This window comes from Larus michahellis, chromosome 3, assembly GCF_964199755.1.
Source record: "Larus michahellis chromosome 3, bLarMic1.1, whole genome shotgun sequence".
NCBI lineage: Eukaryota > Metazoa > Chordata > Aves > Charadriiformes > Laridae > Larus > Larus michahellis.
Genome location: NC_133898.1, coordinates 131,792,258 through 131,812,238, shown reverse-complemented (window position 1 = coordinate 131,812,238; position 19,981 = coordinate 131,792,258). Strand labels below are relative to the sequence as shown.

Here is a 19,981-nt window from a genome sequence, read left to right as displayed (position 1 = left end):
GCAAACGCCGGCACCGCTGGTGCCCCCTGTGCCGGGCAGGGGCACCAAACCCCGGCCACCACCACGTGTTCGGCGGCCCCCTTCCAGGCACGCAGCCCCCCAGCGGTGCCCGGCCGGGCCGGTGGGACCCTCTGCCCACGCCAGCGCCACACAGACCCCTCTGTCACCGGCAGTCACCCCCTGTGCCCCCCGCTGCCAGACCCCTGTGCCCGTGCCGGCCACCCCGGGAGGAGACAATCCACAGATCTCCTGGCACAGCCACCCGGCCGTGCCAGCCGTGGGGACATCATGGCCATGCCAGCCGTGCCCTGTGCCCCATGGGGACATCGTGGCTGTGACTTGACATTGCTGTGCCCTGCAGGGACACCCCCAGGCTGTGCCAGCCTCCCCTGTGCCCCATGGGGACATCGTGGCCATGCCAGCCTCCCCCTGTGCCCCATGGGGACATCATGGCTGTGCCAGCCATGCCCTGTGCCCCATGGGGACATTGTGGCTTGGCCAGCCACGCTTGTGCCCCACGGTGATGCCCTGCCCATGCCCTGTGCCCCCTGGGGACATCATGGCTATGCTAACCATGCCCTGTGCCCCATGGAGACACTGTGGCCATACCAGCCATGCCCTGTGCCCCCTGGGGACATCATGGCTATGCTAACCATGCCCTGTGCCCCATGGAGACACTGTGGCCATACCAGCCATGCCCTGTGCCCCACAGGGACATCGTGGCCATGCTAGCCACACCCTGTGCCCCGTGGGGATGCCTTGGCCATGCCGTGTGCCCCGTGGGGACATTGTGGCCATGCCCACCATGCCCTGCGCCCCGTGGGGACGGCCGTGCCATGCCAGCCATGCCCCGCAGGACGCCGCGGCGGTGCCAGCCTCCCCCCGTCCCTGCACGGTGCCAGCGTGACGGTGCCCGGCAGCGCGGGCTATAAATAGCTCGGTGATGGCGCGAGGGGGGACCTGTTGCCAGGGAGACCCACTGGCAGCGGGAATGACGCGGAGAAGGGGGTGAGAGGGGGGACACAATGGTGGGGATGGGACCCCCGGGGCGCCCGCCGAGCCCCTGCCCCACGGCACCCCTCTTCGCCGGGGTCCCACCACCCCCGGCCTCCGCCGCTGCCCTCGGCTTGGCCTGATCCGGCTGCGTCATGGCACGTGCTGGTTCCCTGGGAAACCAGGGGAACGGCACATCCCGGCACATCCCGTGGGAGGAGGAAGGGCCCCGCGTTGCCACACCGGTGGCTGCACACACCGGGCCACTGGCCGCCGGCTTACAGTGGCCTCAAGGCGGGGGAACCAGGCGTGAGAAGCAAACGGAGCCCCCAGCACCATGCCGGTCACCCCGGCACCGCCGGCACCCGGCACCCCGCGTCTCGCCTGCGCTCAGTAGTGATGCTGCAATTAGCCGTGGCAACCTTGGGGATGGCCAGGGCTTGTCCCAGGCGGCACCGCGCAGCCCGCCCCGTCCCGGTGTCACCGCGGCGTCCCCCACCAGCCGCGGCGCGCGGGGCCTCACCTCCCGCTTCCAGCGCGCCAGCCACTCGTCCCGCTTCCTCTTGCTGATGTAGTAGGGGTCTCCGGCCTGGAAGGTGTGCCGCTGCATCGGCCGCTGCCGCAGGCTCGACTCCCAGCCCAGCCCGCCGCGCAGCCGCCCGCGGGAGCCCTGCGCCGGGAGAGAGCGCGCTGAAGGACGCCGGCAGCGCGGCGGGGACGGCAGCACGGCGGGAGCCGTCACCCGCGACAGGCAGGGCGTGGGGGACACACGGCGGAGGTGGAGGTGGCACATGGCGTGCGCAGGCGGGGGGACGGGGGAGATGGGCGTGGGGCCTGACGGACGGGGCACACACACGCACACACACACACACACACACGTGCTCATGTGCACACACACATACATACACGTGCACGCACAGGTACACTCACACATGTGCACACACACACACACGGGCACATATACACGCACACACATGCACACACACACAGACATGTACACACATGTACACACATGCACACACATGCACACACATGCACACACCTACAGTCAAGTGCACACACGTACAGACACATACAAATGCCTGCACAGACACACACACACACGCACACATGTAAACACACACGTGTGCACACACGTACACACACACAGACACACACACACGCACGCACACATGTAAACACACATGCACACACGTGTGCGCACACACACACAGACACACACACACAAACGTGCACGCACACTCGTGCACACACACAATGTGCACACATGCACACACACGTGCGCACACACACATTCACACACACGCGCGTGCACACACACACGCTCTGGCCACATCTGCACCGGGGCACCGCGGGCTGTGCCGCAGCCGCCGCGCTCTGCCCGGTGCGGGGGGGGCTCAGGCCGGGCAGGCCGGGTGCCGGGGGCAGTGACAGATGGCGGGGGCTTCGCCGCCCGGCCACGGCTCGGTGCCGCCCGGAGCCCAGGTGTGCCGGGGCGCAGGAACCCAGGACCCCGTCCCGGCAGCTCCCCACGGCCGCCAGCACCGCAGGACGGGGGGTGCCGGCTCCCGCGGGCACTGGGGGCACCGTGCTGGCCGGGGGGCGCCCGGGTGCATACTTGCCTCCATTTTCAGGGTGTCGAAGTTGTTTTCTTCCTTCTCTTCCTTGCCTGCACACAGAGCAGAGAGGAGCCGTCAGTGGGGGCCGCTCGGTGCCGTGGGGCAGGGAGGGAGACGGGGGCCCACCCGGGACCCCCCCAGCCCGGGGACGGGTGCCCATCACCGCCGTGCTCCCCAGGGGATGCCGAAGCCGGGATGTGAGCCGGATGCTCCCGCGCCCCCTCCCCACAGCCCGGCCGGGGGGGTCTCAGTGTTCGGGGGGTCTGGGGGGACCTGGGGGTCCGGGGGTCCGGGCCAGGGAAGCGCGCGGAGCAGGTACGTACTGAGCTGCTGCCGGGAAGGCGGCTAGAAATGACCCCAACCATTTCGGGGGTTCCAAACCTCCGTGCACCCCGAGCCCCTCAACACCCACCCCGGTTTGCTGCAGGTCCCCCGTGTCCTCGGGCTGTGCTGCAGCCACTGTCCCCTCCCCTGGACACCCTGTGTGACACCCGGGCTGTCCCCTCGGCACAGGGGACCCGACCCGGCACCCGTGGTGCCCAGCCCCTGCCCCAGCAGCAGCGATGCCCGAGCGGGGGAGCGGCTGAGAGCCCTGCTATGAGCGCCAGGGGACAGCAGGGGACAGTGGGGACAGTGGGAGACACAGCAGGACACTGGGGGACAGGAGCTCTCTGGCTTTATGTGGGGGGTAGGGGTGTGTGCGCCCCTGGGGGTGCAACCTGTCCTGCCCACAGGCACGGGGACCTCAGCTGGGGAAACTGAGGCACAGGAGAGGGGACCTGGCCTGTTCTGGGATGCTGGTCCCCTCTGTCACTGGGTCCAGCAACACTGGGACTGGTCCAACTGGGGTGCACAGACCAGGCTGGGGACATGCAGCCAGCGTCCCCCCCAACCCCTCTGCCGCCCTGCCTGCTGTGCCGGGGGGCACAGAGCTCAGTGCCGGGACATCACCGGTGCCAGGGCTGCCGCAGCGCCTTCCTGCAACAGGCCACGGCAGCACCGCAGCTGCAGCTCCCCGCCGGAGCATCCCCATCACTCCCAGCACGGCTGGGGCTCGGCAAAGACCCCACAGGGCTCCTGCCCATCCCGGCGCCCGCGGCAGCACCGTGCCTCGTGCTCTCTGCCGGCCGGCTGTGCCGACGGCAGGATCCCACCCGAGGGCTTCCCCCTGCAGGGGTTTCGGCAGGGACGGGACTGGGGGGACAGCGAAGGGGCGCAGAGCTGATGCGGCGGTCGGTAGGTCGTGGCTGGGCAGCGCTGGACGAGCAGGTCCTCGTCCCCGTGCCACGTCCGAGGGGTGGCGGGAGGTGAGAAGGCAGGGTGCGAGGAGGGGGGAGCAGCGAGGGAGGCAGGAGCGCGGGGTGAGGGGGTGAGGGCAGCCCGGGAGAGCCCCCGCACCCGCCGGAGCCAAAGGACCAAGGAGCAGCAGCAGAAGAGGCTCCGGATGATGCGAAAGCACCTGCCCGGCACGGTGAGAGGAGGGGGATGAGCACCACGCACATGGGCTGCGCAGACAGGCCACGCCGCGGGAGGGTGGGCTCGGCAACACCAAGGGGAAAACGCTGAGCGCCAGCCCGGGGCTGGAAGGTGGAGCCCGACCTGCTCATGACGCCCACGCTCACGGCACCCACGCTCACGGCACCGTGCTCATGTTCCTGGTGTTCCCTGCTGCTGCCGGCCTCGTAATCCAGAGCTCTGCCGCACACGGCGGCCGGCGGCACGGCACCCCGGGGCTGTCTCCACCCCACTCTGCACCGGTTCCCGCATGGGGATGTGCCGCGCTGGCTGGCGCTGGCCCGGCCCGTCTGGTCCAGCTCCCTTGGGCTGGCACGGCCAGCCTGGCGCTGGGGCTGCGCCATGACCCACGCCGGACCGCGGCACACGGCACGGCAAACTCCCCCCGACCCGCTGTACCGCGCCGCCAGCGATGGCGTCTCCCTGCCATCAGCTGCCTGCTCCGTGCCTCGTGACTGCAGCAGCATCTGCAGCGCTGTCTCCATCCCAGCCCTGCAGCGTCCAGCCCTGCCTCTCCCAGCTCCATCCCAGCCCTGCATCATCCATCCCAGCCTCTCCCAGCTCCATCCCAGCCCTGCATCATCCATCCCAGCCTCTCCCAGCTCCATCCCAGCCCTGCATCATCCATCCCAGCCTCTCCCAGCTCCATCCCAGCCCTGCATCATCCATCCCAGCCTCTCCCAGCTCCATCCCAGCCCTGCATCATCCATCCCAGCCTCTCCCAGCTCCATCCCAGCCCTGCATCATCCATCCCAGCCTCTCCCAGCTCCATCCCAGCCCTGCATCATCCATCCCAGCCTCTCCCAGCTCCATCCCAGCCCTGCATCATCCATCCCAGCCTCTCCCAGCTCCATCCCAGCCCTGCATCATCCATCCCAGCCTCTCCCAGCTCCATCCCAGCCCTGCATCATCCATCCCAGCCTCTCCCAGTTCCATCCCAGCCCTGCATCATCCCAGTCCAGCCTCTCCCAGCTCCATCCCAGCCCTGCATCATCCATCCCAGCCTCTCCAAGCTCCATCCCAGTCTCTCCCAGCTCCAGCCCAGCCCAGCTGCTCCCAGCCCCATCCCTCGCTCCGCACGGCCGCAGCGGGTCCCTGTGATGATCCGGGTGGAGAAGCCCCTGCGAGCAGAGCCTGACTCCGCTCCTTCCCACCCTCCTTCTGCTCCCCAGTGCCCCGTGGTGCCCGTGCTGTGACACCTCAGCTCCGTGTCCCCTCTCTGCCCACTGTCTGTCCCCTACCCTGGTGACAGCACGGACCCATCTCGGCTCACGGCTGGTCCGAGCTGCTCCATCCCACTGCTGGGCATGTCCCGTCCCAGAGGGATGGTGGCAGTGGGGCCACAGGCCAGTGTGTGCCTGAGGGGCCGCCAGGGCCAGTGCTGGGCTCCCCCGTGGCCTGTGCCGGAGCTCGGCACCCCTTCCGGAGCGGAGCCGCTCCTGGCTGAGAGCATCCCTGTCCGTGGAAGGTGCTGGGGGGGGAAAAGCCTGTCCTGGTGAGCGGCAGCTCTGCCAGGGACAGTCCCTGCACAGCCCCGGGGTCCTGGTCCCTGTGGGCATCCCGGCAGCATGCGGTGCCCACGGCACCGTGGGGGCTCACCCCTGCCCCGACAGGGGCACGGCACGGCTGGGCAGCGCACGGGGCTGGCGTGAGTGGGTGCCCTGTACCCGCAGTGCCAGGGTCCACAGGGACCCTCCCGGGGGCCAGTGTGTGCCCGTGGCCCCTGGTCCGGTCACCGAGCACCCCTGGGGGAGCCTGGCTGCGTCCCCTCGGCACCTCCCTGCAGGGATTTATCCGCATGGATCCACCCCCCAGCCGGCCCCGGGCTGAGCAGCCCCAGCCCCTTCAGCCTCCCCCCGCGGCAGGGACCCTCCAGTCCCCCCGCGCCCTGGCGGCCCCTGGCTGGGCTCTCTCCGGTCCCTCCGTGTCCCTCCTGGACTGGGGAGCCCGGCACTGGACCCAGCACTGCCGTGGTGGCCACCTCACCCAGTGGCCAACGCTCCTAACGCAGCCCAGGACACCATTTGCTGTCATTGCACGAGGACCCGCTGCTGCCTCGTGCCCGGCTCGGTGCCCACCGGGACCCCCGGGACCCTCTCTGCCGCGCTGGCGCCGGGCGCTGAGTCCCTGTCTCGCTTGCTGCCCGCGATGCCCGGAGCAGCACCGACACCGCAGCTGGCACCTCCTCAGCGCCGGGACCGCACCGCACACACGCCGCCCGCTCTGTCCCCGGCACACGCAGGGCTGCCGGGTGAAGAGGCAGGAGCGCTGGCGGTGGTGGGCACGCCGCGGGGCAGGCAGGGGCACGCTTGTGCCGCGGGGCACCGGTGGGATGAGGACCGACCTGGGGGAGCGGAGCCCATCGGGAATGGCAGTGCAACGGGCCGAGCATGCGAGGGCAGCCCCCCCTCCCCGCTCCCCCGGTTCCGATCTGCTGCCCCCACCCCAAACCCCGCTCAGCCCTTCCTCCTCCTCCTCCTCCTCCGGCAGCGCTCCCCAGCCCGGAGCCCTCCCAGGGACGGCATGCCGGGCAGGGCGATGGGGGCCGGGGGTCCCCGGAGGGGTGCGGCGGGCGCCGGGGGGGTCGCGGGCAGAGCCGCAGCCCCGCAGCGGGGAGCCCTCAACGCCAAGGTCTTACTTTTCTCTGCGGCCTCCAGGAGTTTCCTCCTCCCGCGTTTCTTCTGGGGGTCGGAAGGGGCCAGCTCACCCTCATCGGCCGGGGCGTCCAGGCCCTCCTTGGGGGTGCAGCGGCCGTTCTCCAGCGCCCGGCCCGTCTCGCCGTCCGGCAGGCTCTCCGTCTCGTCCTCCTCGGGCCGCCCGCCCTTGGGGCTCGCGCCGCCCTCCTCCGCGCCCTTCCACTGGGCACCGTCCCCTTCCACGTCCCCGTTGGGCAGCGGCTCGGCAGGGCTGGCCTCTGGGCAGGGCGGGGGGCACTTGGGGACGGCCGCGATGTCTTTGGGGGTGTCACTGCTCTCCACCTGTGGAGGAGAGGGAAAGGAGCTGCGATGGGCGCTGGCGGGGGGAGCACGGCCCCACTCACACCCCAACCCGTGCCCCCAACCCACATCCCGCTGGCCACCGCCACCAGACACCACGACAGGAGCCCTTGCCCCACCTCATGGTGGCCAGACCCATCCAGTCCCTTTCCCCGTCCCCGTCCCCCCTGGCCCTGACCCCAATTCCCCACCGCAGACGTCACAGCACGAAGGGTGTCCCCGGGACCACAGCCCATACCCCCAGAGACACGGCTCCACGACGCGGTGACAATCTGGGGACAAAAGCGCATGACGCCAAAAAGACCAAGTTCCACCTCCTGCACCTCAGGCACCCCGGGGTGCTGCTGCCTGCAGGGGCTGGCACAGTGCCGCGGGACGGGGCTACAACGGCACCCTCAGGACCAGGACACGTGGCCATGGAAGCCTCCGGACATGGACATGTCACGACACCATGAGGACCACCACACAGTGCCATGGCACCCACAGAACCAGGATCTATAGATGTGACATCATCAGAAACCCTCAGGATGAGGACGTGCTGCCGTGGCACTGTCACGACCAGGACACCCTGCCATGGGACAAAAGGACCAAGACATTTTGCCATGGCACCCTCAGGACCGGGACAGACAGACATGACACCCTCAGGACCGTGACACATTGCCATGGGACCCTCAGGAACAGGACATGCTGCTGGGACATCTTCCGGAGTAGGACACATTGCCATGGCATCCTCAGCACCAGGACACAGTGGCACAACACCCTTAGGACAGGACACCCTGCCATAGGACAAAAGGACAAAGACATTTTGCCATGGCACCCTCATGACTGGGACACACAGCCATGACACCTCCCGGAGCACGACACTCTGCCATGGATACCTCAGGACCAGGAGAGAAGGCCATGGCACCATAAAGGCCTGAGGCATGCTGCCATGGCACCCTCAGGACCATGACACACTGCTGTGACTCCCTCAGGACCAGGACACATGGCCATGGCACCTTCAGGACGATGATGCACTGCTCTGAATCCCTCAGGACCAGTATATGTGGCCATGGCACCCTCAGGACATTGGACATGCTGCCATGACACCCTCAGGACCAGGACACATGGCCACGGCACCTTCAGCACTAGGACACACTTCCACGGCACTCTCAGGACCAGGAGACACTGTGACAACATCCTCAGGACCAGGACATGCTGCAGTGGCACCCTCAGGACAGACACATGGACACGACACCGCCAGTACCAGGAACACTGCCACGACACCCTCAGGGCCTGGACACCCCATCATGGCACCTTCAAGTTCAGGATACAAAGCCAGAACACCCTCAGGACCAGCACAAGTGGTTGTGACACCTTCAGGACCAGGACAAATGGCCAAGGCACCCTCAGGACCAGGACACAGTGCCATGACACCTTCAGGACCAGGACAGACAGACATGATACCCCCAGCATCAGGTCATGCTGTCATGAAAGCCTCAGGACCGGGACGTGGTGGCACATCCTCAGGACCAGGACATGGTGCCATGGTACCCCAGGACTGCTGCCATGGCACCCTCAGGGGCAGCTCATGTTGCAATGACACCCTCAGGTCCAGGACATGCCGTATTGACACCCTCAGGACAAGGACACACAGACGCAGCACCCTCAGGACCGAGACACACAACCGTGACACCCTCAGGACCAGGACACAATATCATGTCACCCTCCGGAACAGGACACAACACCTTGAAACCCTCAGGAGCTGGAGATGCTGTCATGACACCCTCGGGACAAGGACATACAACCATAACGTCCTTAGGATAAGGAAAACAAAGCCATGGCACCATCAGGACCAGGACACGTTGCCATAGCACCCTCATAATCAAGACACAACGTCATGACATCCTCAGGACTAGGACACGTTGCCATGAGATCTTCAGGAACGGGGCACAACGCCATGACAACCTCAGGATAATGACACAAGGCAATGACACCCTGAGGAGCAGTACATACTGCTATGGCACCTTCAGGAGAAGGATGCAATGCCATGACACTTTCACAGGCAGGACAAATGGCCACGAAACCATCAGGACGAGGACACATGGATGTGACAAGCTGAGGACCAGGGAAATATTGCTGTGTCACCTTCAGGACCAGGACACAATGCCATGACATCCTCAGGACCAGGACACATGGACGTGACACCCTCACGACCAGGACACACTGCTGTGTCACCCTGAGGACCAGGATATGCTGCCATGGTACCCCGAGGACCAAGACAAAATGCCATGGCAACTTCAGGACCACAACACATGGCACGCTCAGGACAAGGACACACTGCCACAGCACCTTCAGGAGCAGGTCACATTACAATAGCACCCTCAAGACCATGACACAATGACACGGCATCTTCAGGACCTAGACAGAGGGACATGATACCCACAGGACCAGGACAGAAGTAGGCGACACCATGAGGACCTGGATACACTGTCATGGCAACTTCAGGACCAGGACACGCTGTCATGACACCCTAAGGAACAGGACATGCTGCCATTACATCCTCTGGACCAGGACACAGGGCCATGAAACCCTTAGGAAACAGACAACACATCCACGGCACCCTCAGGACCAAGACACAAGGATGTGACACCATGAGGACCTGGACACAATGCCTTCATGACCAGAACAAACTGCCATGACACCCTGAGGACCAAGACAAATGGAGGTGACACCATGAGGACCAGGACATGGAGCCGTGACACCCACAGGACCAGAACACAAGACCATGGTGCCCTCAGGACCAGGACACAACACATAGCAGCTTCAGGTCCAGGACAAGTGGTCAAGACACCCTCAGGACCAAGACACACCTCCATGACACCCTGAGGACCAGGACTCACTGCCATGACATCCTGAGGAGCAGGTCGTGTTGTAATGAACACCCTCAGGGCCAGGACACAACACCATGACACCCTCAGGACCAAGACACAAGGACATGACACTGTGGGGACCTGGATACACTGCCATCTCAGCTTCAGGACCTGGACAAACGGCCATGAAACCTTCAGGACCAGGACACCCTTATGACCTAGGACACAATGCCGTGTCACCCTCAGGACCAAGACAAATGGAGGTGACGCCATGAGGACCTGGATGCAATGCCATGACACCTTCAGGACCAGGAGAAGCGGCCATGAAACCCCCAAGACCAGGACACACCACCGCAATGCCCTTAGGACCAGGACACAACGCCGTGTCACCCTCAAGGACCAAGACAAACGGAGGTGACACCATGTGGACCAGGACACAATGCCATGACACCTTCAGGACCAGGACAAGCGGCCATGACACCCTCAGGACCAGGACATGCTGCCACAACACCCAGAGGAGCACAACACGTGGCCATGACACCCTCAGGACCAGGACACAACGCCCACAGGAGCACAACACGTGGCCATGACACCCTCAGGACCAGGACACGGTGCCGTGGCACCCTCAGGACAAGGATGTCACCCAGCTGCCCCAGTCCCCATGTCGGCGAGGCCATCCCCAGCGCGGAGGGGACACTGGAGCCCGTCCTGCCCGGCTCGCCTGTGCTGCAACGCGGCGGAGCGGGGCCAGCGTTGGGACCCCCTTGCTCCCGTCCCCGTGGGCAGCGGGGACGTGGGACGGCTGGTGCGCGTGCGCGCTTGTGCAAGGCAGGCGGAGCCAGGGCCCGCGACGGCCGTGCACGTGTGTGTGTGACAGGCAGAGCTGGGGACCACGACACGCGTGTGCGTGTGTACAGGTGACAGGCAGAGCCAGGCCCTGTGACGACCCCACGTGCAAGCGTGACACACACAAACGTGGCCCACGGTGAGCGTGAGAGAGGGACAGAGTGTGACAGGCACAGCCGCAGCCCGTGACGTGCACACGTGTGTGACAGACGGGCACCACCACACCCGTGTGCGACCAGCGGGTGTGCATGTGTGACCGGCGGTGCCGGCACCCGCAGGAAACGTGCAGCCGGCCCCGGCTCGCGAGTGCCGCGACAGAGCGGCGAGCGTGCGCGAGCGTGAGACACGGGGGAGGACCGTCTGCGCCAGCGCTCACCGGCACGCCGGGCCCCGCCGCGCCTGCCTGCCTGGCAGCCGAGGCCGAGCGCGCCGGCAGGGCTGGGGATGGCATCGCTGGTCCCCGCCGTGCCGCCAGCCCCGGGGGAGCCGCATGGCACGGCATGGCATGGCCATGGCAGGGGGCAGTGGGAGCAGAGTCAGAGCGAGAGGAGCAGCCCGGCGCGGCGGTTTCCGTGGCAAAGGAGAGTGAAAGTGCTGCCGCGTCACTGCCACGGCCGGGACGCGCGGTGCAGCCGGGGCAGGGTGGGCTCTGCCTCCGCTAAGCCCCACTGCCGCGGCACCGGGTCCCCTCCCAGGTAGGGTCCCCATCGCCGGGGCCTGGCCATCGCCAGTGTGGCACAGCCGAGCCAGGTGGGCACCGGCACCGTCCCCCCCCAGAGACCCCATACGCTGCCCACAGGCCGGCGGTGCCCATCCTGGCCTCCCGCGGCACCGGTGGCTGAACGCCTTAAGGACAGGCACCTTTGGGTGCCGTCGATGCCTCCGGTGCCGCCGGGGCCAGGAGCTGAGGAGGTGGCACCCGCACCCGTTTCCTGGTGCCCTGCGCTCGCCTCCACGAGCGTGTGCCCCCTGGACCCCCACGCTCGCCCCTGTGAGCTTGTGCCCCCTGGACCCCCACGCTCGCCCCTGTGAGCTTGTGCCCTCCCCAGCCCCACGCTCACCCCGCCGAGCTGGTGCATCCTGTGCCCCACGCTCCCTTCCTACAAGCTCGCACAGCCCCGCGCTCGCCCCATGCTCGCCTCCCCCCTGGCACCCACAGGGGGGCTTTGCAAGAAGCCGGCAGTGGCGGGGGCTCTGCGGGACCCCAGGGCACCCCCGTCTCTGTGGCGACAAGCAGCCCACCGGCACCTTCCCCGCACCGCCGCCCACCCCCACCCCTGCCCCGGCCCCCCCAGCTCTCCGTGGGCGCCGGGGGCGGCGGCGTGGGGCTGGTGCGGCGCCAGGGTGGCACAGAGCTGGGGGGCCCAGCTGCAGGGACCCCTCCTGCCCCTCGCCAGCAAACTCCATGACCCAGGGTGCACCGTGCGGTGGCCGGGTGCCAACGCCGAGCTTGGCGTGAGCCGGGGCGCTCGCGGTGCTGCCGGGGTGCCCACCACCCTCCCCTTGCCCCGGGGCTGCTTGAGAAGGGGGCCGGGGTCGGGGGGGACGGACATGCCTCTTACCATGGTGCATCCCCGTCCGGCTGCCGCTGCCCGTGCGCAGGCGCCTGCTCACCGCGCTGGCGGCCGCGGCGTCGGGCGCTTCCTGCTCGCCCCGGCCGCCCCGGCTCGCTGGCAGAGTCACTTCCTCCGCTCGCTCGCTCGCGCGCTGGAGCGAGCCACGGGCCGCCCCGCCACCCGCCAGCGGGGAAGGGGCTGGCGGGGCAGGAGGGGGCGTCGGGGGCCGGGGGGGACCATGGTGGGGTGCCCGGCAGCACCGGTGGGGAGCCACAGCCATGCCAGCGCAGAGCAGCACCGCTCCCGAACGCCCTGCCACTGCACCGAGCTCCCACCGCGCAGCCTCTGCCGGAGACCAGCTGGCCCCGCTCCCACCCGGGGGCACCGCAGCGGTGTCACTTGTGCTGGGGACACGCACACACCGGGGCAGGGGCCACCGCACAGCCATGCACCGGGAACATGCGAGCCACCGCTGACGGTCCCAGGGTGCCTGGGAGCCTCTCCTGGTGCCGGATGGCTTCCTGGTTGGGAACGGCGGCAAAGCCCGGTTCCCAGAGAGGGCACGGCTCAACTGATGGCACCGTTACCATCAGGAGGGTGGACATAACACACCAGGCCACTGTGTGGGAGCTCCTGGCAACGAGTGAGGGCGTGTGTGGGGTGACAGAGGCTGAAGGATAAACTTCAGCATGCCCGGCTGATGGATGCCGCAGCCCCGGGAGGCCTGGACACCCACCACAGCGGTGGGACAGGCTGAGGGGACACCACGGTGCGCCAGGATCCAGCCCTGGAGCGAGCTGGCAGCATCGGTGAGATGGCTGCCCAAGAGCAAAGTCATTGGATCATCACATGGTTTGGGTGGGATGGGACTTTTAAGGACCACCCAGTGCCACCCCCTGCCCTGGGCAGGGACACCTCCCACCAGCCCAGGTTGCTCCAAGCCCCGGCCAACCTGGCCTTGAACCCCTCCAGGGATGGGGCAGCCACAGCTTCTCTGGGCAACCTGGGCCAGGGGCTCACCCCCCTCACACCAAAGGATTTCTTCCCAATATCTCATCCAAATCTCCCCTCTTTCCATGTAAAACCCTTCCCCCTCGTCCCGTGGCTCCCCTCCCTGCTCCAGAGTCCCTCCCCAGCTTTCCTGGAGCCCCTTGAGGGACTGGCAGGGGCTGGAAGGTCTCCGCGGAGCCTTCTCTTCTCCAGGCTGAACCCCCCCAGCTCTCTCAGCCTGTCCTCCCAGCAGAGGGGCTCCAGCCCTCCCAGCATCTCCGGGGCCTCCTCTGGCCCCGCTCCAACAGCTCCGTGTCTCTCCTGTGCCGAGGCCCCAGCGCTGGAGGCAGCACTGCAGGGGGGTCTCCCCCGAGCGCAGCAGAGGGGCAGAATCCCCCCCTCGCCCTGCTGCCCACGCTGCTGGGGATGCAGCCCAGGCTGCGGGGGGGTTCTGGGCTGCCAGCGCACGGTGCCGGCTCATGGCCGGTTTCTCCCCCCCCGGCACCCCCAAGCCCTTCTCTCAGGGCTGCTCTCCATCCCTCCATCCTGTAGGAGATGCCAGAGGCGCTGGAGCTGGTTCAGAAGGGGCTGTGGCAGCCCGGAGCAATGGGGAGGGGGGCAGATTGGGGGCAAGTCGAAGTGGGGCTCATGGCTGTACCCCGGAGCTCCATGCCGGGGGCTGCAGCCCGTGGGACAAGTGGGTTCCACCCCACATCGCTGATGGGAACGGGCCGGGGGTCTCTGTCCCTGCCATGGCGGGCGGAATAGGACCTGCTTCCCGCCCCGTCCTGCCCGTCCCCAGCACGCCATTGTCCCCCAGTTCCCGGCTCGCCCCGAGCCGCTGCAGGAGCCGCCCGCCCTCGGGGTCCCCGGCACCGTCCCCCCACTGAGGTGCCGGGGACGAGCCACTGCTCGTGGCGGGGGCCCGGCCGCCCCCCAGCCCCGCTCCCACCCCCGGCTCGGGGCCGCATCCTGGACACCACGCCGAAAACAATCGCAGGGGCTGCATGGGCTTCCCGGGAGGAAACGGGAAGGCCGGCAACGTGCTCCAGATTAGGCGGCCGTGGGGGCCGGCAGAGGCGCGGCTGCGGGGGGCTCGGGGCGGCCGCGGGGGGCTCGGCCTGCTCCCATGCCGGGACGGGGTCTGGGAGGCCGCAGATGGGGGGCTGCTGTGCCGCCGCGGCGCCATGGCCCTGCTCAGCCCCGTCCTCGGCAGCCCCTTGCCGCCAGCATGGCAGACGCCGGCACGCCGCGCTTTATGGAAACAGGCCTCACCGCGCATCTGCCGTGACCCCCGCCGGCACGGCACCCTCGGCGTCAGGGTGGGACGGGGGCACGCGGGAGGTTGACCCTGGGAGGGGACAGGCACCGCGTCTCTGTGCACGACGGGGACACGCAGCCCCACGGCACCGCGGCGGGCATGCCCCGGCACGGCACCCACCCAAACCCCGCCGCTCCCCTACCTGGGTGGGAACCGGATCGCAGCTCACGGCCCCCGCTGCCGCTCGGACACCGCGGCCGAGCCGGGGAGGCGCAGGGGAAGGGGGGGCCGGGACCCAGCCCGTCCCCGTCCCCGAGGAGAGCCCGGCGGCGGGTCTGCCTTCCTGCCCACCCACCCGCTTCCTCCGCGCCGGCCGGGCCCTGGGAACAAGCGCTGCCTTTCTCCCGCTCCCCTCCCCTCCGCTGGGCCCCCGCCAAGGACGCTGCTCCGCCGGGAGCCCGCCGGGCTGGACGGATCCACGCCGGCCCCGCTCGCTGCCGGGGGGGACACCGGCACGGCCTTGGCTGCGGGGTGGGGGCTGGCTGTGCCGGGGGCGCATGGCGACACCGGGGACCGGTCCCCGCAGAGGGACGGGGGACAGCCCCCATGCTCCCTCAGGGAGCCTTGTGCCGACACTGGTCCCGGAGCACTGGCGGCAGCGCCAAACCCTCAGGGCCCCTGCCCGAGCCCGGGGAGCTGCCATGCGGGGGGACACGGGATGGGGCAGCCCCCAGGCCATGCCCCCTCTGCCAGGGGGAAGGTGCCGGGAGTCACCGCCATCGATGGCACCGGTGGCAGAGCCACTGGCAGAGGGGGGGGTCCTGCTGCTCAGCCCCAGCCAGGGTCGGGGACACTGGTCTTGGAGCCATGGCACGGCATAGTTTGGCACGGCATGGTTCAGCGCAGCACAGCACGGCTTGGCACAGCATGGCTCGGCATGGCTCAGAACGGCTTGGCATGGCACGACACGGCACGGCTCAACATGGCAGCACGGTATGGTGCGGCACAGCTCAGCACGGCTCGGAACGGTTCAGGGTGGCACGGCACGGCTCACCGATACCAGTGACACCCGGCCCCACAGCATCACACCCCCGGCAAAACCCCTCCGGACCCCTGGGAAAACAGAGGGGCCGGTCACCGCCACCGGGCCAGGCTCCAGAGCTGAGCTCTGGGCCCCACGGACGCGCCGGGAAGGGAAGGTGGCAGCAGCACCGGTCCCCGGTGCCCAGACCCCTGCCAGTCCCACGCTGAGCGCCCTGTGCCGGTGAGCTCCGTCCCTGCCCGGGGCTGCGGTGGGTGCTCAGCACCCTCCTGCAACACACCTGCCCGCTGGGTCCCTGCGAGCGGGGTCCTGGGAACCCTCAGCCGGTCCCTGAAGCGCCAGACCCGTGTCCCTGTGCCACGCACCAGCTCCCCTCCCCGCTCTGGTTACCCCAACCAGGGGCTGCTCCGGCAGCGCCGGCACCACGGGGCTCTCCGGTGGGAGGATATTTTTAGCAGCTCACACCCGGCTGGGGCTTTCCCTGGCCTCCCGGCGGTGCCCGCGGCTTTGCCAGCTCCGCGCTTGGCAGCAGGAGTCGCCGGCCGGGCTGGCGCTGGGCACGGCGCAGGTACAACGCGCGCGGGACAGGCACCCACCACGAGCCAGCTGGCAGCACCGGGAGGTGCCCGGCGTCATGGCACCGCCGCCATCCGTCCAACCTGCTCCGGAGCTGCCGTGCCGGAGCGGGCTCCCGGGGCCGCCTGCTCCGATGGCCAGAGACCTCCTGGTTCCCAGGCTCCGTCTGTTCCTGATGACTTTCCCCATTTGTTCCCGTGCCAGCATTGTTCTTCCACTGAAGCGGCTCCCCCCGCCCCGGCACGTACCTCCCGCCCCGCCGGATTCACGGCTGGCGCTGGGAGCTCGGCCGCCCGCTCCCCCCCCGGCTGCCGGCCCCGCACCCTGTCCTGCCCCATCGCACCCCGCCAACGCCACCCCGGCTCCCCCGGCCACGATGGCTGCGTGGGCTGCGGCGATAGGACATGGGGTGATGGCTTTGAGCTGAAAGAGGGGAGACTGAGATGAGATATTGGGAAGAAATTCTTTGGTGTGAGGGGGGTGAGCCCCTGGCCCAGGTTGCCCAGAGAAGCTGTGGCTGCCCCATCCCTGGAGGGGTTCAAGGCCAGGTTGGCCGGGGCTTGGAGCAACCTGGGCTGGTGGGAGGTGTCCCTGCCCAGGGCAGGGGGTGCCACTGGGTGGGCTTTAAGGTCCCTTCCCACCCAAACCATTCCATGATTCTATTCCGTGACTCTATGATTGCACAGATTTTGACACGTCCAAGCGCAGGATTAACCCTTTCTACAGCCCAAAACCTTTGCCAAAAGGTTTTGTCCCCTCCCAGCAGCGAAGGCACCCCGTCCCCGATCCCTCCTCTCCCTGCCGGGGAGCTCTGCCCCTCGGTCCCCTCCCGCGGGGCCGGGGGACGCTGCCTGAGCCTGGGGTGACAACGTGCACCTTCCCTGAGGGGCTTCAGCATCAGGAGGAACCTCTGCTCCTCCTCGGAATGCCAAATTCCTGGTGGAACCAGCACTGGCCAGCCCATGGGAGGGAAGCCACCACGGTGGCTCCCCAACCGGCACCACGGCACACCACGGCTTGGGAGGGCCAAGCCACCACCTGGGCCAGTCCCCGCTGTCCCTGGGTGCCCCAAAGCCCCGAGCAACCCCTGCCACCACCGTGCCGCGGGATGGCCACCTGCGAGCACTGCGCCGCTCCGCTGCCCCCCGTCCAGCGGCGCCGAGGGTGCCGTGCTGGGGGTGGCATCGCCGGCGCAGCAGGAGCTGGGGAAGCTGGTGGGGGGCTCTGCCCCTCGTACTCCCATCCTCCCTGTTATCGCAGCCCGAGCGCTGCGCACCATCGCCCGGGGAGCCGGGGGCTCCGCTCCCCGCACCCCACCGGCCCCGGCAGCCGGGGGGCTGAGCGGCTTCATGGTGGTGGGGGGCAGCCCCCCAGACAGGGAGCGAATGCACAGGCAGGGCCTCGAGCGAAGCTGCACCGAGCGGAGCGCCGCTGCTGGGGCCGGGAGCGAGCGGCCGCCTGCCCCGGCACGCTGGGAGCCGGAGTCCCGCCAGCGCGGCGGTGGGGCAGGATGGACCCTGGGGGGGACGCCCCACCGCCTTCCCCCCGGCCCCCGCGCCCGGCGCCCGCTGGCTCACCTGGGCATGCTTGCGCTTCCGCCCGGGCCGCCCCGCTTTCCTCATGGGCGTCCCCGGCTCCTGCTTCTCCTCCTTGCTCTGGTTCTCCTCGGGCTCCTCTTCCCCCTGCGAGCCGGAGAGAGAGGACGGTTACGCCGCCGGCCCCGAGGCCGGGCAGCCGGGGGGTCCTGGGCTCGGCTCCGCTGCCGCTCGGGCTGCCGGCACCGCGGGTGCGCCACGCGTGGCTGACGGGCGAGGCAGGAGCTCTGCCAGCATCACCAGGCCAGCGGCCCCCAGGGCACCATGAGACGGGCAATGGTGGCTCCTGCTAGGGCCTGGGCTGCGGCGCGAGCAGGGTGACCCGCCTGCACCGCGGCCGGTTTGGGGGGTCCATGCCGGCTCCCCCAACCTGCCGAATACCTGTGTGCGTGGGTCTGGGGGCTCCTGCACTGTGGCACATGGAACGGGTTGCATGGACCCCACAGCACGGCACAGCACGGCACGGCACGGCATGGCACGGCATGGCAGGCCTGCAGGGAGCCGTGCAGCTCCCTGGGGACAAGGGCGGGCGGCTTCACCGCGGGAGCCCTGGGGGGGCCATGCACCCCCTCTCCCCGCTCTGCCCCGCAGCAGCTGCCAGCGCCGTCCCCCCTCCCCGGTGCCGTGCCCCAGTGGCGGGCGCTGGCAGGGCGCATGTGCCGCCGGAGCAGGAACGCGGCCCCGGGAAATGAACCTGCTCCCCGTGCCGAAGCCGCCGCCGCCCAAGGACCGCGGCGTGACGACCCCCCCACCCCCCCCACGGCTCCCCGTTCGGGCGGCCCGCTCCCAGCGCCGCGGGGGGACGTGCGTGCGGGGCAACGGCTGCGTGGGGCCCCCGGCGTGTCCCGCGGCGGGGCCGGTTTCACCTGAGCCCCAGAAGATCCCGGCGGCAGCAGCCAAGGCAGGAAGAGGCCGCGGAGGGGGGAGCAGGGGAAGGAGGAGAGGCCGGCGGGGGGCTGGCGAGGGAGAGGCCGGGGAGGGGATGGGGCTGGCAGCCAGACAGCGCCGACATCCAGCTGCACTTGCGCAGCCCCGCAGCCGCCGCAGGCGCCAGCTCCAGCCGCATTCCTGCCCGCCGCTGCCCGCCTTCCCCTGCGCCGGGGCCGTCGCAGGACGCAGCCGGCACATCCCCGCCGGGGTCCAGCACAAGGGTCCCGCGGAGTCGGGGCATGCCGTGCCCCATGGCCATGGCGCCCCACGGCTGCAGTGACCCATGGCTGCGATGGCCCAAAGCTGCGGTGCCCCACAACCGTGGTGACCAGCAGCTGCAGTGACTCATGGCTGTGGTGCCCCACAGCTGTGGTAACCCATGGCTGCAGTGACCCACGGCCATGGTGCCCCATGGTTACAGTGACCAATGGCTGTGGTAACCCATGGCTGCGGTGACCCATAGTCGTGGTGCACCACAGCTGCAGTGCCCCATGGCTGCGGTGACCCATGGCCATGGTGTCCCATGGCTGCAGCGCCCCATGGCTGCAATGCTCCATGGCTGAGGTGCCCCGTGGCCGTGGTGCCCCATGGCCGCGGTCCCCCCGACCAGCTCCCTCTGGGCCACCCACCCAATCCCAGCCGGCATCCCCCCGTGCCCCTTGTTGCCACTCTCCCCTACCTGGGGCCGTGGTGTGGGATTGCGTGGGGTGGGAGCCACGTGCCGATTCGTCCCCAGCCACCATGGCGTCCCGCCGGCACCGCGCTCGCCCTGGCCGCGTCGCTGCGTGTCGCTCGCCCGCGCGCGATGCAGGGCAGCCCCCAGCCCCGCCGTGACTGAGCCCAGCCCTGGCACCCACCAGCCCCGCGCTGTGAGCTGGGAAGCCAGGGCCGAGCGAGGAGAGGCGGCACCGCAGCAGCCGGGGGGGCTCAGCCCCGTGCCGAGCCCCGCTCCCCACGTGGTGCGGGGCAGAAAGCTTTGGGACGGGTCCAAGGACGACGTCAGGATCATGGTTCCAGCTCCATCCCCGGCGCAGGAGCCAAAGGGGGGGATTCCTGGGGGTCTCTGCCCCGCAGATCGCCCCTTGCCATGCAGCAGAGCCGGCTGGGGGGGCCAGCCAGCCCCCACCACGCACCGGCTGTGGCCGGGTCCCGAGAAGGTCCGGCGGGGTGTCAAATGCGCGGCGCTGGCACACTGGCCGTGCCAGGTGGC

The 19,981-nt window shown here is 68.9% G+C and overlaps 1 protein-coding gene across 9 annotated transcripts in view; it reads right to left on the bottom strand.

Annotated features, from left to right (window-relative positions):
• DNMT3A (DNA methyltransferase 3 alpha) overlaps positions 1-19,981 on the bottom strand; it is a 50,118-nt gene that overhangs the window by 18,522 nt on the left and 11,615 nt on the right. For 4 of the 9 annotated variants that reach the window (XM_074582288.1, XM_074582290.1, XM_074582291.1 and 1 more), the window contains exons 3-6: positions 17,824-17,928; positions 6,766-7,105; positions 2,616-2,662; positions 1,517-1,663 (exon numbers count right to left, since the gene is read on the bottom strand). In XM_074582288.1, coding sequence (XP_074438389.1) covers positions 1,517-1,663; positions 2,616-2,662; positions 6,766-7,105; positions 17,824-17,928 — 639 coding nt within the window. The remainder of the gene's footprint in view (positions 1-1,516; positions 1,664-2,615; positions 2,663-6,765; positions 7,106-17,823; positions 17,929-19,981) is intronic. The other 5 variants (XM_074582296.1, XM_074582297.1, XM_074582289.1 and 2 more) reach the window with 2 other exon arrangements.